General features: G+C 32.8%; 1 protein-coding gene and 2 long non-coding RNA genes across 3 annotated transcripts; 2 read left to right on the forward strand and 1 right to left on the reverse strand.

Moving 5' to 3' along the window:
* Positions 1 to 2,907: 2,907 nt before the first annotated feature.
* Positions 2,908 to 4,735, reverse strand: LOC115967780. The gene is made up of 2 exons (XR_004086549.1): positions 4,557 to 4,735; positions 2,908 to 3,379 (listed from the first exon to the last, which is right to left on the reverse strand). It is a non-coding gene; the product is annotated as an uncharacterized LOC115967780 (long non-coding RNA).
* Positions 4,736 to 6,046: 1,311 nt separating this feature from the next.
* On the forward strand, positions 6,047 to 8,930 carry LOC115966369 (TMV resistance protein N-like). The gene is made up of 6 exons (XM_031085613.1): positions 6,047 to 6,590; positions 6,735 to 6,820; positions 6,918 to 7,202; positions 7,288 to 8,370; positions 8,453 to 8,545; positions 8,892 to 8,930. The coding sequence occupies exons 1-6, from the start codon at positions 6,047 to 6,049 to the stop codon at positions 8,928 to 8,930; spliced, it is 2,130 nt and encodes a 709-aa protein (XP_030941473.1).
* A 1-nt stretch (position 8,931) lies between these two features.
* On the forward strand, positions 8,932 to 12,934 carry LOC115969221. Its single transcript, XR_004086891.1, has 2 exons — positions 8,932 to 10,086; positions 12,384 to 12,934. It is a non-coding gene; the product is annotated as an uncharacterized LOC115969221 (long non-coding RNA).
* The last annotated feature ends 5,289 nt before the right edge of the window (positions 12,935 to 18,223 follow it).

Here is an 18,223-nt window from a genome sequence, read left to right on the forward strand (position 1 = left end):
AGATTGAATAATTTTTTTTTTCAGTAATGCTATGTTGACGATGTCTTTACTATAGTTTCATAATAAATTGTATGTAATAAATTGTTACTAATTCTAATCTAGTCTTATTTTTATTATTATTTTTTTATCTACCAATAACTTGTCATCTAAATGTAAAATTGTTTTGAAAATTTTATTAACATTTTTTTTTTGAGAAGGAAAATTTTATTAACATAATATTACTTTTTTTTAATAAATATTTTCAAAACCACTACTTTTATAATGTTAAAATTACACACGTTCCTATGCATTGAAGACATGGCCACATGGTGAACATCATCCGGCTAATAATCTACCCCAATGCAAGTCTTTTTGACTTGACTATTAAATGGAAACGTAGTTTCTCTTGGGGAAGGAAAAATAAAGCTGTTTCCAACTATTTAGAAATTTTCAAGCAATAACATACTTTCTAAACTACTACTTTTTTTTATTTTTTATTTTATGGTTTCTAAACTACTATTTTGTATCATACAAGTGGATTAAATAATTTTTTTCAAATAATGTTATGTTGACAATGTCTTTATTATAGTTTTATAGTAAATTATATGTGATAAATTGTTACTAATTTTAATTTGATCTCACTTTTAACATTACTTATTTTTGTTCATCAATAACTTGTCATTTAAATGTGAAATTGATTAAAAATATTGTCGATGCATTTATATATATATATAAGTATTTTTTTAAACCAATAACTTTATAATGTTAAAATTACATGTGTTTCTATGCATTGAAGACACGGGGAACATCATTCAGTTAATCTAACCTGACACAAGTCTTTTTGACTTGACTACTAAATGGAAACATACTTTATCTTGGGGAAGGAAAAATAAAGCTGCATCCAACCATTTAGAAATTTCCAAGCCATGACTTGCTTTCGAAACTACTATTTTAGTATCATAAAGGGCGATCAAAGAATTTTCCACAAGTAATGTTACTGTTTACAATTTCTTTATTATAATTTCATAACAAATTATATATAATAAATTATTACTAATTTTAATTTGATCTCACTATTAACATTATTATTTTTTATCTACCAATAACTTGTATGTGAAATTGTTTTAAAAATATTGTTAGTAGTATTACTTTTTTAATAAATATTTTCAAAACCACTAAATTTAGAATGTTAAAATTACATCATATTGAGGGTTTTGTTTTGTGTTTTTTTTTTTTTTTTTTTTTGGATAAGGAGCTTTTTTTTTTTTAATTTACTTATCACTTATCAGATATATCAACATTAATTGAGCATGGACTTTCCTGAAAAAATAAAAATAAAAATCGATCATGGACGGAAGATTCAAATAAAAACGCTACATAATGTTATAAGTACAAGATTAAAATTTTAATTTTAAAAAAGTTTCCAAAATTAATTTTTTTATATAAATGACTAAACTTTTAGTGCGTGAATGGTTTTAGAAAAAGAAAAAAATGAAAAAAGCGCACCAACTCCGAAATCTCCTTTATTTTTGTTGTTTCACTTTTACCTTATCTCTCCTGCAATTTCATCCTGATGCTCTTACTTTTACCTCCCTTCTTTGCAAACCCAATTCAATATCAATCTTTTTAATTTGGTGGTTTTTGTACGGGCAAAGTGACTGAAACTTTTGGTCATTGATCCATCTTCTTCTATGGTCACTCAAACAGCTTCCTCTTCCTCTTATTTTCCGAAATACGACGTGTTCCTTAGTTTTTGCGGTATTGACACCCGCAAGAATTTTATAGACCATCTCTATGCTGCTTTGAAACAAAGAGGTATTATCACATTCCGAGACGATGAGAAACTCGAACGGGGAAAGTATATTTCTCAAGAGCTCTTAAAAGTAATAGAAGAGTCCAGATTTGCAATCGTCGTTTTCTCAAAAAACTACGCTTCTTCAAGGTGGTGCTTGATTGAACTAGTAAAGATTGTTGAATGCATGAAAGAGAAGGAGTTGATAATTTTGCCGGTCTTTTACCATTTGGATCCCTCTGATGTACGGAACGGTAGGTTTATTTTTGATGTACGGAACCAGATGGGTACTATTGTTAACATAGATGACGTGCAAGCATGGAAAGCTGCTTTGAAAGAATTCGGCAATATAGCCGGATGGCATGTACAAGATAGGTAACACTTTACATTTGTCTTTTGCAGACTACTTTTGTTCATATTATTATATCAATGTCATAATTTTCTACTCTTTAAAATTACTCCGACTTTCCCTTGGATTAACTTGACAAATTTTATTTACTCTTTTTTTTGTCACGCCCCAAACCCAAAGGGGCCCAAAGCATGAGAAATACATCCCAAAGATATTTGTAAATTTTTCCTATTTTGGAAAACCAAACTATAGGAGATCTTTGTTTTCCTTTCATTTCCATAGGATAAAAATATATAACCATAATCTCCACATTACATGTCAGAGCTCTATAACACATTTACAAACAATAATTAAAAATCATGTGCCTCCACATAATACATGAATATATATTACAAAGCTCTTGGATTACACAAAGTCACAATCTTATCAAGAATAAGGAATCTTAATATCAAGTCTATGCCTACCATGCCTAAGGTTAACAAATCTCAAGTAACCAACCTCCAATAGAATTAATTAAGGTCTCGTTGAACATAGCAAGATCTAGTCACCAACCATTTACAACAAGAGTCTCTAAATTTAAGATAGCACTCTAATCATCACCAAGGAAGTAAGCTCCATACCCAAGGTATAGCTAAGAAATTTGAAAAACTGTTAGAGGGTGGGATGAGCTAACGCCCAATAAGTAGCATAATTAATGGAGGTGGAGGAAATGCAAGTTTCATAATAATGAACAGTTTACATAACATGTTTTAGTTTGGGAAATTGCTAACTAAATACTGCAATATCATTTGCAATAATAATGTAACAAGAATGATTAAATGATGAAACACAAAGTTTCTCAAAATAATACATGAAACTATATATCATAATTTGTGAGCATCAACAATATAATTTCCAAAGCTATAATATCTAACATAAGGTAAGTTATCACAAATATATCACACTACCACATAGACCAGTTAGGGGATCTACCCATTCACAACTGGCATGATATTGTCCTCTCTGGTATGCAGACTCTTGGCCCCATAGACAGCAGCCTCACCTATACTCTCAAGGTTTTTCTCTCCCTCCATGGGCAGCAGAAAGAGTGCATCAAATAGGATCTCTCTTGCATGTGATCTCTTGGTCCCATGGGCAGCAGCCTCACTCACACACAATCAAGGAACCTCTTCCCCCCATGGGCAGCAAGGAAGAACGTGTCATCCAAGATTCCAAAGTGAAAGAGCATTGACCTGAATTTGATTTCATTGTCACAAAGACTATAGAAACCAAATTGGGTGATCACCGGGAAATCACACATGGTATGGTGTTAAAACCACATAGACTCATAGGTTAAATTACCTTGAAATACATAGTCCATATCTAGGTAGTTTCAGAAAAACCTTAAATAATATAACTTCCACAAAATTTGTTAGATTTTCAACTTCATTCTTGTCAAAAAGATTTTCTATCAATTTTCTATATAACAAGACAAAATAAGCATCTTTAAATTTTCTAATATACCATAAAATCCAAGATTTTCTTATTAAAGATTAAATAAAAGATGCTCATTTATTCATATTAACAAATTCATACATTCCCCAAATGCAATATCAAATGTGATATCATGCACTTTCATATATATATATATATATATATATATATATATTAAGGTTACGACACAATAGTTTTTAGGAAAATATAATTTCCATAGGTAATTTCCAAAAGTGTGTCTAACCCAAAAATATCATTTATGCAACATGTTTATTTTTCCAAAAATGCCATTAAAAAGCTACTTACCTTGCAACCCGCAAAAAACCTAATTCTCCAAATTCCAAAGGAGATTAGCTAGAACGTTAACAATATCAAGCAAACCTAATACAATAAGCATAAAATTTAAAATTGTATTTAGTTACAATTTAGGAATTGCCAAATATGCACTTAAATAGGTAAGTCTAGTATTTAACCTCATCAATAATAATACATCCCACTTTTAAAGTTTCTCAACAATTTGATTCACAAGGCATAAACTCCAATTTATAAAGTTAACCCATTTAAAATTATCTCCAACATTATGACTAGCTTCCAAAAATTTACACTTCATCATTAAGAGACCCATGAAAGCAAAATCAAAATATCCTCCAAGATAAAGAATTTAGAACTTCAACTAACTCCAAATAAACCCAATGGCAATAGAAAAATTAAATTTACCAACCATCACATGTTAAACTCAAAATCCCCAAATTTTCCACTATACATAAACCTTAGGTAGTCATCATTAGCACAAACCATAAACTCACTCATCAAATACTTCCACCAATACAAAACCCATACATATAAACACATAAATATTACTTCCAATGCTCATAAATTACAGGAGTATCATTATTAAAGCTTAGATAAAAATAACCTCAAGCAAAAGCATATAAACCCATCAAAAAGATTAGAAACTTTTACCTCAAATAAAAGATGAAAATGCTTAGAGGTTCCTAAGGATTTTTCAGTGACATTGCCGGAAAAATGATGGTGAAGATGGTGGTATGAAGGTACCGGTGGGAGGGGATGAGCAGGTGATAGAGAGGAGTATATGAGAGAAAAGAAAAGAAAAGAAAGAAAAGAAAATAAGAAGTGAGGGATGGCCGGCCAAGTATAAGAGCAAATGAGTGAGATGGGTGGTGGGGGTAAATGTGTTAGGTGGGGCACGTGTGGTCCCAAAAATATCTGACCATTACTTTTTTATTTATTTATTTTGTGACTTGCTGGGACGTCACATTTTTAGTCCAATAGAACCAGAGAAAATTTTAAATTTGGTCACTTTTATGTATATTATGACTTATGAGATTATTTATGCTCAACTGCTCAAGTTGGACTTCGGTTGAAGAACTTTTTTTGAGGCATGGTAGTCTCTGTTACTGAATTAATCAATTTAGACAATATTTTTTGAAAATCACATAAATTTTTATTGATAAACAAACTTCAAGACCTGTAAACATCCAGTACAGAAACCAAGTCTTGAGAAATGGTGAGAAAAAAAAAAAAATGCAAAATTAAGCAGAGACCAGCGAGCTAGAGCATTTGCTGCTGATCTATTGGCCTCTCTGCCTACCAACAGAACATACAACTTGGTAATCTGCATTCTATAAGTGAATTGCCGAGTCGAGGAATCTTTTAGCCTCAATCATTGTCTCGCTAATTTACATTTCTTGTAGAATTTCTTTGATGGACAGTCAAAATATTCTGGACAAGTATACAGGCAATAAGCATAAATATATCATAAATAATTCAACTACTACATTTGTTCTTTTTTCTTATTGTAAGATTAAAGAAAAAGAAAAAAGGAGTATGAAAATTAAATCCAGGAATCATACAACAAATGACTTATTAAAATTAAGCACACTCTCAAGTCTCAACTCATTAAAATGTTAAAGTTAGAAGGAAAAATGTGGTTCTCACTTGACTGTATGACGTCAGTCAAATCAAACCTCAATTACGATGCTATATTATATACTTCTTGAATTCCCCTTTTGCTACTGAATGAATCTAAGATTGTGTTTTGAATGTTTTGTCTGATTTATTTATACTATACTCTACAGTCATCAAATTTATTGTTATGCTATCTTCTTTGCAGGCCTGAATCAGAATCTATCCAACTTATCTGTAATTTGATACTTAACAAACTCCGATCCTCAAGTAATATATCCCAGGAGCTTGTTGGAATAAAATCCCGTGTGGGAGAAGTGTTGAATTTCTTTTTAGATGGTTCGGGTGGTGTTTGCTTTGTAGGAATTTGCGGGATGGGTGGAATCGGTAAAACGACTCTTGCACTAGAAATTTATAATAGAATTTTGTGTCATTTTGAAGCTAGCAGCTATATTGCTGATGTAAGAGAAAAAACTAAAAATCAACATCTAGTTTCTTTACAAGAACAACTTCTTTCTAACATCCTTATGGCAAGTGAAATAAAGATATGGAATGTTCATGAGGGGATCAATATCATAGGGAATAGACTACGTGGTAAGAAGGTTCTTATTGTTCTTGATGATGTTGATGGAGAAAAACAATTAGAAGCATTAGCGGGGAACCATGATTGGTTTGGTCCAGGGAGTATAATCATTGTAACAAGTAGAGATAGCCATTTGTTGAGAAGATGTGGTGTGCATGACATATATGAAGCAAAGGGGTTGAATAAAGATGAAGCTTTGCAACTCTTTTGTTTGAGTGCTTTCAAGAAACCCCATCCTAAAGAAAATTATGAGGATTTTTCTACGCGTTTTGTGAATTACACTAATGGCCTTCCTTTAGCTCTTAAAGTTTTAGGCTCTTTGTTGTTTAACAAAAGCAGAGATGAATGGAAATGTGTCATTGATAAACTAAAGGTAGAACCTAATAAAGAAATTTTGGATATTCTTCAAATAAGTTTTGATGGGTTAACGGATACCCAAAAAGAATTATTTTTAGATATTGCATGTTTTTTCAAAGGAGAGAACAAAGGTTGCATAAGAGATATATTACAAAGTTTTCGTTACTATCCAGACTACAATATTGGTGTTCTTGTGGATAAATCTCTCATAACAATTAATGAAAATGGAACTTTATGGATGCATGATTTGCTACAAGAAATGGGCCAGTAAATAGTTCGTCGTGGATCTCCAAAAGAGGCTGGTGGACGTACTAGGTTATGGATTTATGAGGATATCCTTCATGTACTGAAGAATAATACTGTAAGTTGACTAGTCTAAACCTAAATTTAGAAATATATTCTTATAGATTCTTTTAAGGATTAACAATTATTCTAAATTCATTTGTCTTGGTTATTAGGGAACAGAGGTAGTTGAAGGCATAATCCTAAACATACCTATTCAAAATGAGGAGCTTTTGGATGCTGGAGTCTTCTCAAAGATGAAAAAAATGAGATTGCTTAAAATGGGTGATATGGGTAATGTGAAACTACCACAAGGCCTCAATTATCTTTCTAATGAGTTACGCATTATAGAATGGCATGGATATCCTTTAAGTTCCATGCTAGCCAATTTCCAACCAAACAAGCTTGTTGAATTGAAAATGCATTGCAGCGGCAACAAACGACTATGGAATGGAATTATGGTTAGATTTTCACTTATTCAATTTTGTATTTTATTTATTTTCATTAAGGCCTGAGTTTATCTAATTATTTATTGGTTAATAACAGAATTTAGATGAGTTAAAACTCATTGACTTGCGTAACTCTCAAAACTTGATTGAGACCCCAAATCTAAGTGGAGTCCCAAAGCTTAAACAATTGATTCTTCAAGGTTGTACAGGACTGTCTAAGATTCATCCATCTCTTGAAAATCTCAAACAGCTTGTTCAATTAGATCTGAATGGTTGCAAGCACCTTGAAAGCCTTCCACACAAGATCAACTTGGAATCTCTTAAAGTTTTTATTCTTTCTGGATGTTCAAAACTGACGAAGTTTCCAGAGGTTGTGGGAAATATGTCATGTTTGTCTGAACTTTATTTAAATGAGACTGCTATAAAAGATCTACCATTATCAGTGGAGCTTTTAACTGGCCTTATTAAATTGGATCTAAGAGACTGCAAAAACCTTTCAAGTCTTCCAAATGCTTGTTATAGTTCAATGTCTCTAAAATTTCTCACTTTATCTGGCTGCTCAAAGCTTGATGCACTACCAGCGAATTTGGGGGATTTCGAAGGCTTGGAGGAGTTAGATGTGAGTGGAACTGCAATAAAATACCCACCTACATCTCATCTTAAAAATCTCAGAGTACTGTCTCTTCGTGGATGTAAAGGGCTATCACCTAAACCTTCGAATAAACTCTTTAGTTTTCCTTCAATGCAACAGAGAAGAAGTCCAGATCCCACTGCCATGTTAGAGTTTTCTTTATCAGGCTTATGGTCTTTGACTGAACTAGATCTAAGTTATTGCAATCTTCAAGCAATTCCCAATGCTTTTGACTGCTTGTCGTCTTTATTGAAATTAAATCTAGAGGGAAATAATTTTGTTTCGCTTACTAAAAGTATGATTCAACTATCTAATCTAAAAGATCTTGTTCTGAGTTGTTGCAAGAATCTTCGAACATTGCCTGAGCTTCCATTAAACATTAAGTATATCGATGCAACACAGTGTACCTCGCTAGAAACATTATCATCAGAATCAGAATATGATTTTCAGCCAGCACTTCGGCTTCTCAATTGCGTCAAATTGATTGAGAATCAAGGCTACAATAACATGTTATTAACAATTCTAAGACGTTATTTCATTAACAAAAAGGTATCTCTCTCTCTCTCTCTCTCTCTCTCTGTATCTCTCTCTCACTTGTGAAGTTCTAATCATCATTATTTGCATATTTCAGCATTACCGTGGGCAAGAAAGATTGGCACATTATATCGACATTCCTGGAGGTGAAATTCCGAACTGGTTTTGCCACCGAAACGTGGGGGCTTCAGTGAGTCTGCAAACGCCTTTAGGTTATTGTAACGAGTTAGTGGGAATTGCTGTGTGTGTTGTTTTTGTATTCCGCCAACATAACCCATTAGACCAACTTGATTTTAAGGATTGGGGACTTCATAGATTTACACATGAGCTTTCGTGTTCCATTGAATCCAAAAAAAATCAAATTGACGAAGTGGCCCATGGTTTTTCTGAAAAATTTGGTAAGATTGAACGGCATCACCTTTGGCTGCAATATTTTCCCTCTCAATTCTTTAAAAAGGACTGTAAAGACGTGTTGAGTAAAAGCTTTGCTAATGGATTCAGTGATATTGAGATTAAATTTAAAACTTGGGGTCCAGGATTGGAGGTTACAAAATGCGGGGCCCATTTGGTATTAAAGCAAGACGTTGAAGATCTCAAACAAACTATTGTTGGGTCTAGCAGAAGCTGCAGCATCACTCCTTATGAGGATGATTTTGACGATTCAGCCAGAGATGCCATAATTAAGGAAAGCAATGACAACTATGATGGGGAAGGGGCTGGACGTAGTGGAGAAGGTACCTCTAATGACGTAGACGCACCACACCAAAAGTGGATACAGCATCCAAATGGGCCCAATCTAATTGAAAATTGGATTGGGAATTTCAATTAATGCACACAATGACAAGGTAACTCGGATAAAGAGGCCATGCAATGCCAGCGGCATAGATGATCATCCTACTGCCAGTAGCATGGGGTTTGGTGCTACTACTGCTACCACCAGCACCACTGCACCGTCTTTGGGTGTCAGGACTTTATGCTGATGATGATGATGGAGTGGAGCTGGGTTCAGCAACTCAAAAACTGAAAGATTCCAGCAAGTATGTCATTTTCAAGTATCCACTTATTTTCTCATGTGGGTTTTCCTTTTCCCAGAAACTGTCTTTTTTTTTTTTGGCACACATTTGTTTCTTGTATGTGACTATGTCTCTGTTTGGCTGCAAGGAAACTTGAGGAAAATTAATGTAGAAAGGGTAAAAAACTTATGAATTCTATCTCATTTGATGTTTTAGTTTTGGGGAATTATAATGCTTGACTAATATGATCTGAAATAGTGGAGCTAGACTTGGTTCTTGAGTTCTCAACTTTCTGGGTTCCCTCTGAAACATATAAATTTTGTTTTCTTGTCCCATATTTTTAATAGAATCTGAAAGAGTGACAAAATGCTGGGGTTTTTTCTTATGGTTTTGTTGTCAGAACACATAAACACGGCTCAAGCAAGCCAGTTGTGTTTGGCTTTGCTGGCAATTTCTTTCCTTCACATAAAATGCAATTTTTTCCGCATGAAAATAGGAGCTTATTATGGGTTAGATTGTTTTGTATATATGTTTTCTGAAAGTACCAGTTGGAGCTAAGCCAGAAAGCTTTGGAGAGAATATAATTGTATATTTGGGAAAAGGTTGTGGGACGACCCACATTGCTGTACTGCTTATACACAAGCTGGGCCACTTGAAAAGGAAGCCCCAGAAGAACATATGCGTCTTTTTTGCCCCTACAGTGGTTCTGTTTCTGCTGGTAAGCTACTATTTATCATGTTGGTTTTGTAATTTAATGTTCAGTTTTGGGTTTTATTTAAGAGTGAGTCAATTTTTCATTTGGAACATTGCACAATAACGAAGTGGTGTGCTTCTTGGCTTGGCTGAGGTGGTAGGTCTGTAGAATGTGAAAAGAGGGTTGGGCTGTTGGTTTTTAGTGCCTATGTATGCAATTTCTCACCAAGATTCTAGATTTTAAGAAGGGGCTTCCAGATTCTATGTGTTTCTAGTTCACCTTGAAAGGGAGCTTGGCATTTAATAAATAGAATGATGATTATACTATGAACACATTACTCGAAATATATTAACAAAATCAAAATAAGCCCAGACTACCAGAAAATACATGAGGCTCAATTTTCTAGCATTGAGGATTCAGTTGCAGGAAATTGGCCAACCTTGATCGTGCGGAATGGCTTACTCTTCTATCAGCATGGTGTTATGTAGAGTTTAAGCAAACAATAAGGCATTGGTGGCCTCTTTATTTGATAATTGAGGTCTCATTTGTTCATTAATGATTGATAATAGCTAATGAAAAATGCAAAACTGTAATTATAAGGCAAGATCTAGTAGAACTTGAGGCTCCAATGAGGAATTTCGCATTGAGAGGTTGAGACAATCCTTGATCCCATTCTTAAAGACGAGGGAAAAAAAGCTTTGGCGGAAATATATTGTTGGTTCCTAAAGTCACTAGTGAGTTCTTTTAATTTGAAAGTTTCAAATAGTGCTCTTAGTCCCTAAAGTTTCACAAATGAGCCTGATTGATCCTCCGTCCACTTCCATTAATTTCTAGCCTATATGTCTTAAGGGACAATAAGGTGAAAATTTTTAAATGGCATGGTGTATATGTGTGTGTGTATATATATTTAAATGACATTGACACATGCATCTAAGGCCTGAAACCTTTTCTATAAAGATCTTTCCCCAAACAGAATGAAAACCTCTTTGCCAAACATTTGGTTTAACTAATTTGGGGCAGTAGAACTTCTTTGTTGGAACAAAAAACAAAATGCCCAACCATATACCAATGGTCGAATAGGAGAAAAGATTCAAGGTTTGGAGCACTAGACCCTTTTATGATTTTTTTTTCAAATATTATGCAAAACCCAAAGTGAAGATAAGAAAAGTAAAAAAGGTTAATAATCAACATGCTGCATAAAAAGTTCTCTTCTGCTTCCATCCGGTGAACACATATTGTATGAATCGAGAAATTAAAGACAGACTTGCTCAACTGGTTGGGGCAAAATGATGCAGCCAGTAATGTTAAAGTAATTGTAAATTCTGTAATCAGCCATTTAAGTTGAAATTGGCGCCAAGCCAGATCTGATGATCTGGTTAACATTCAAAGCAAATGCCTTGAAATTGTTTTTTATACTTCTCAATAAGACTCAGTTTCTAGGGAGGCCTCTAGATCTGTAGATTGTTAAATTGAAATGAACTATTCTATGAATGTGGCCTAATAGAAATATTTAGGAAAGACTTCTTCAACTCTGTTTTTTCAATAAAGGTGTTGCTGTGTTGGTCATTGGTATATGGTTGAGCACTAGACATCCTTTTTGGTGAAGAAGATTTCATTCAGTTTTGGGAAAAGTTCCAAATAGAAACGGGTTTGCTCTTAGTTGCATGTGTTATTTTTTTTAATAAAAAAATTAGTTTCCATGTTATTATAAAGATGCTACTGTATTGCTTTGTTAGACGCATGCAAGAAAACTAATGGAGATGGACAGAGGGACCAATAGTGCTCATTTTTTAATATTTAGGGACTAATAACGCTCATTTGAAACCTGAAGAATTAAAAGCGTTCGCTGCAGTGTATTTTAGCCACATAGCTTCTTTGCTCTTTCTTCTTAAGTTACTTGTAAGCCATCCTCCCTCTAGTTTTCTGGTATAAAAAAAATCTCGTTTTGTTCTTATTTTTCTTTGTGATTAGGTGAGAGATAATAATTATTATTATTTATTTTTTTCTTTCCGTGGATAACTTTGACTCACATTAGCACTGCCTCATTTTTTTCAAAAATGAAACTTGTGTATTTTCTCTGTTTACTTTTTTTTCCAATCAAATTTCCCAAAGTTTAATACTATTCTACATGATCTGCCATGAACTGTTTGATCTCCGATTGCCAGTGATTTAATTTAACAAGAAACAATGCTTCCGAATGAATCAATATTTGAATTTTAGATTGATCTAAACAAGATGTTTATCATTAGATGAAATCCATTTCTAGGAACACTTTTTTGTGTGTTAACTTCTGTAATTACTTTTCCACTGGTTGCCTCCAGGGAGGAATGATGGGTGTAGTAGTTTTGGTGTCACTACAAAGAAAGTCGTTGGATCCATAGGAGGTTTCAATAGTCAGCTACTAGCCAGGATGGATGGTGCAGAAACGTGGACTCCCGTCTTGTAAAAAAACAAGATGGACAACAAATTTGGCAAATTCAATCCACTGTAAGGCTTCGCTTTATGACAATTGGGACATTATTCGTGAAGATGTAGTGGAAAAACATTTTAGACCACTAAAATCATCCAAACACTCTGTATAAATACATGTTTTCCTCAAAGTGAAATTCCAGAATGGTTCAACCATCAATGCATGGGCCCTTCTCTGGCTATCCAGCTATCTCAAAATTTCAGTATTGATAGTGACTGTTGTATTTTACTATTTCCCTCCTAGCCTGCTAGAACATAAAGTTGCATGGTTTTGGTTAAATTCTTCCATACGGTTGGGAACCTTTGGTTGATGACTACTTGTTTGTGCCTCCCTCGCTATGCAGAAAACTAATATTTATATGCATTGGTTTAATGAGAAATTCTTGACCTCACTTTTAGTGTTGATGCTATATTGCATGACGTGTTGTAGATTTATTGTGTTTCAACTATATATAATGCAGAATGCAGATTAACTGTACATTGGATGGTGTATTTTTTCTGCTATGGTTGTAGACTTGTAGGATTGCACGATAGATTCTCATGGATTTGGCTATGTGACATTTATATATCTTCTAATTAAATGATCTGATATTCATGCTGTCGGAAAGTGCTTGCAGCTCAATATACCCTTATTGGAAGTACACTTGAGGTTAAAGTTGTTACCCCAAAGTAAAGTTCTGTTCCTAGCTTCCTATGTTAAAAGAATTCTTCTCTTCATGTTGGTGGATATACAATTTTTTGGATTTACAGCTTTCTGTTCCCATTTTCTTGTGATTTAATTGTATAAAGGAAAAAAAGACTACAAATAGACTGGCTATAAATTTGGATGATTAGGCATGTCCGTATTTACAGATGGTGGATTTGTTATCTGTCTAGACTCCTTAGTCATCAAAATGAGATTAATAATATCTGTTTAAGTTTTGCCCTTTTGGATCCAAATAAACATTTCATTTTCTGTGTGTTCTTCAAAAATTAATGTGCACATATAGATAGAATTCTTAGAGATTTGGCTGTCAATTCTAATAAGTTGTATTTGTAAAATGTTTTGTTCCTCTCCATGCATAATTCCATTAGATGGCAATAAGAATTAATCTCCTTAAAACTTCCCCCATTTCTCCCCCCCCCTTTCGATCCCTTTTCAATGGTTTTTTCTGAGGGTCTCAATGTATTCGGTTTTCAAGGTGGTGGCTTTGTTCTAAGCATTATATATGTGCAATGATTCAAGAATAAAGAGCACAAGGTGGCAAACAAATGATCTAATTCTATACTTAAGACTTTGTGTTAATGAGTCGCTAAAGAGCACTGGCATTGTGTTAAAATACTCAAAATGCTATTTTAGCACACCTAAAAGCAAAATTTGACCTCCATTGGATGTGCCAAATCATGTCTCCAAGAAGGATAGAAGCAATTATGTGATAACAGTGATATTCCATGCCTATAAGCTTGCTTCAGCATTAGGTGATGATGAAAACAAATGGGAAAATTTCCCAGGGAAATATTCTCTCTCTCTCTCTCTATATATATATATATATATGTAAAGTTGAAGTGTAGTATTTATTATTGCTACGGTTAGTCATCTTAATGTCATGTTATTGGCCACATAATTAGTCTTTTTCGTATTTATTTTTTACCTTTATACAATATTAAATATATAAATATATTGGCTTTACAAATTCATCTTAAGTGGATTAAACTTTACATATTCATCTACTTAGGGGTGTGCAGCCAACCCGTTGACCCATCAAAACCGACCCAACCCGAGGGCTTGGTGGGTTGGGTTGGGTTACAAAATTTTTTTTTGATAGTGGCTCGGGTTGGTTTCGGGTCATAAAATTCCAAACCCTTCAAACTTGACTCGACCCACCCATATATTTAATAACTAGCTCTTCCTCCTCTCCTATATAAAAACCAATATTAATGTATATTAGTTCATATATTAATGTATAACTGAATTGGAATATTAGTTCATATATTAATGTATATTTTGTTTATTAACTCATGTGGCAGGTGTGATATATTTTTTTCTGCTCAATCTAACAATAATAGTAACAAAAAAAAAAAAAAAAAAAACTGTCCAACCTATGGGTTCAACTCGACCCAACCTGATCCATGTGGGTTGGGTTGGACTTATGTGATGGGTTGAATTTTTTTTAACCCACAATGGTGGGTTGGGTCAAAAAATCCCCTTAACCAGACCCAACCCGACCCATGCACACCCCTAACTTTAATTTTGATGTTATAATCTATATAATAAATCATTGGAAAATCAAATAAAAGTATTGTCTATATACATATATATTCATCTTGGGTGGTTTTAACTTTACATACTATTTTGCCTCTTCATCTTCTTTTATTTTGACTCTTCTTATTCCCATCATCTTACTATAAATTTGCCTCTCTCTCTCATTCTATGTATATTTTTCCCATACAAAAAAGGTTATTTCTCTCTTTCTCTCTCTCTCTCTCTCAATCAATTTTTTTTTTTCATTTTTTGTTGGATTTTCTTTTTCCTTGTATCTCTACCTTAGATTGATGAATATTTGTTGTTTAGAATTCTATTTTTTTAAAATTTTCTATAAAAAAATATTCACTGCCCATATGAGGATCTCCTATTAGAGGTTCGTTCCCTTATTGTCCTATTATTAACTAATTCATATATGTTCCTTGATGCAAGTATTTTTTTTTTTTTTATCATTTTATTTACATCACCAAATACTTTTAATGAATAGTGTTTGATGTTGATCTGAATTGGGGAAAAATCATATTATAGTATGTTATATTTTGTGTTGTTGTTAGATTTTAGTTTATTTGGAAAGCAACAGGATAATCTAAACAAGCTAATGAAGAACCGTTAGTATAATTGAAGATTATCTTTGTGCAATTTCTTTTCACTGTTTGTAAATATTATGTTTGATATATTAGCAGAAAATTGTTATGTCTTTATTATATGATATTCTTAGATGTTTAAGTAACTGTTTTTAGCGTTTACGAATATTTTATATTGTTTTTCATCTTCTTTATTTCATTAGTGTGTTCTTTGAGGTTTTTAAGAAAATAGATTCTATTTTGTGTTTAAAATTATTTATTTATCTATTCATTTTTCATATGTTGGATTAGATGTTAGATTAGATTACGACAACATTAACACAATACTTAAAAAAAAAAAAAAAAAAAAAACTTCTCTATATTTTCCCCTTTGGAATTGTACTCTTGGTTCTTATTTTTTAAGGAAAAAGAGTTGCAATCTTTTATTTATTTATTTTTTGAATTGTAGTTTTGTTGAGTTTTATTAATTTTTTAGATAAGTTTCTCGGTGTTTCTGATTGTATGGTAAAAAATTTCTGGTTTGAGAAATTTTGTTTAAAACTAAAAGAAATTTTTTTTTTAGATTTTATATAATTTTTAATGATACACAAAATATTATAAATAAATTTTATTAAAAAAATTAATATTTTCACTAATTTACCTTTTGAATTCTTGAGAAAAATTGTATTGTTTTGATTTGGTACGACAAAAATAATATATATATATATATATTAAATTTGTGATTGCCCTTATAATAAATTAAAATATGATTATAAATTACATTACTATTTATTAAATTAGTCCAAAATGAAATAATAAATAAATTTAATAAGACCACTCTAAAAATTTATCAATCACAATGCCCAGGGTTCGCGACTAGTTAAAGATGTTTGGCTGGAAATGTTGGGTCATGCTGCTACTGCTAGCCAATGTAAAGGAAGACTTTTTGTTTAAGTAACTTAGACGGTGAGGGGAGCTACTCGCTCATGTATGGCTTCTCATGGCAGATTTTGGTTTAACGGATCGCTTCCAAATACCATGTATAGTCGTGCAACCGTTGAAGTGATTTTAAGATAAAGTAAAAATCATATTAGTACCCCTGTTTGTATTTACTAGTGATGTGCTATGTGATGTGAAATATATTTCAAATATTTTAGGGAAAATTACACTTTATTCACGTGTGGTTTGCTTGAAAAACATTTTAACTAACTCTCTCTCAAAAAAAAAAAAAAAAAAAAACAGTTTACCTACCTGTGGTTTAAAAATTGACACTTTACCCACTTGAGATTAGCTCCATTTGTCCCTTGTTACCCACTTCTGTTAAAACGTTACCCACCTCTGTAAAAAATATAGGTAAATTTGTATTTTTTACCCTTTTATGTCTCTCTCCTCTCAAAACATAAAAAACTAAAAAAATCAAAAGAAGATCTAAAGGCTAGGTTTTGTGAAAATTAAAACCTAACTTTTACATCTTTTCATGTATCAACTTTTAGATCTTCTATTCTAACATATTGCCCTTAGAATTCTGTGGATGCATGATTTGGAGGAATGGAGACCAATGAATGGAAGAGAAAATTTTCCCTACCTAAGCACATTTAATATCACTAAGTGCCCAAAGTTAGTTGAAATTCCTATCATTCCTTCCATTATAGATTTGATTATGAGTAGAAACAATGCAATGTTAATTAGGTCAGTGATGAATCTCACTTCACTTTCTTCCATTGTGATTGAAGACATGGATGATGAATTGACAGTTCTTCTAGATGGACTGTTGCAAAATCATAAGATGCTTGAGATCTTAATGATTTCCAGGTTGCCCAATCTCAAGTCACTACTGACTAATCAGTTGGATAATCTTTCTGTGTTGAATGAATTTAGTCTTGAATGTTGTGACAAGATCAAAAGTCTTCCAGAAGGACTCCAGAACTCACATTCATTATGGAAACTGTACATATGGGAGTGTAATAATTTTTTGTCCTTACCAATGAATGGTTTGTAGGGCTTATCTTCACTACGGATTTTATCCATTTCGAGCTGCAACAAATTCTGCTCTTGGTTTGAGGGAATTCAATATTTAATTGCACTTGAGGATTTATATATTGAGGAGTGTCTGAAGTTAATTTCATTGCCACAGGGTATTCAACATCTAACTGCTCTCTGTTCTCTACAAATTAGTAGATGTGAAGATTTATCTTCTCTGCCGAAGCAGATTGGATGCCTCACATTGCTTTCATATTTGGGATTTTTGCACTACCCTAATCTAATGTCTATACCAAATGAGTTGCAGAATATTATGGCACTCAAAACATTGAGCATTGAAGGAAGTCCACATCTGGAGAAGGGGAGCAAGAAAGATGGGGGAGGATTGGAATAAGATTTTTAATGTGTTAAAATTGAAGATCTAAAAGTTGATACATGAAAAGAAGATGTAAAAGTTAGGTTTTAATTTTTACAAAACCTAGCTTTTAGATTTTCTTTTCCCTTTATTTTTTATTTTTATTTTTTATGTTTTTAGAGGAGAGAGACATAAAAGGGTAAGAAACAAAGCTAACTTTAGGTGGGTAAAGTGCTAATTTTTGAACAAGTAGGAAAAGTGTTTTTCAGGCAAACTACAGGTGGGCAAAGTGTAATTTTCCCTTTTTTTTTCCTTCACAACTTGTTAAAGTAGTTAACTATAGTGATAGACAATTACTTTTACATGAATCACTATTTTTTTTACATTATTGTCCACTTTAAAAATTGTGACAAAAGTTGTGTCCCTATACTTATTGAATGCTATTATTGAGAATTGCTGAGGGAGAAATTTATGCTTTTGAATAAAATATTGGGAAGCCAAGCCAAAACTCAAGTATAGGCCCTTGAGATGGTGCCCAAGGGCTTTCGGTGT

This window comes from Quercus lobata, chromosome 11, assembly GCF_001633185.2.
Source record: "Quercus lobata isolate SW786 chromosome 11, ValleyOak3.0 Primary Assembly, whole genome shotgun sequence".
Classification (NCBI taxonomy): Eukaryota; Viridiplantae; Streptophyta; class Magnoliopsida; order Fagales; family Fagaceae; genus Quercus; species Quercus lobata.

Bases quoted from the DNA above. Each gene is read 5' to 3' on its own strand.
- LOC115966369 (XM_031085613.1), top strand. From the start codon at position 6,047: ATGGCAAGTGAAATAAAGATATGGAATGTTCATGAGGGGATCAATATC. The intron at 8,371-8,452 runs GTATCTCTCTCT...TGCATATTTCAG, and splicing joins GTTATTTCATTAACAAAAAG to CATTACCGTGGGCAAGAAAG. The intron at 8,546-8,891 runs GTGAGTCTGCAA...CTTGGGGTCCAG, and splicing joins ACCGAAACGTGGGGGCTTCA to GATTGGAGGTTACAAAATGC.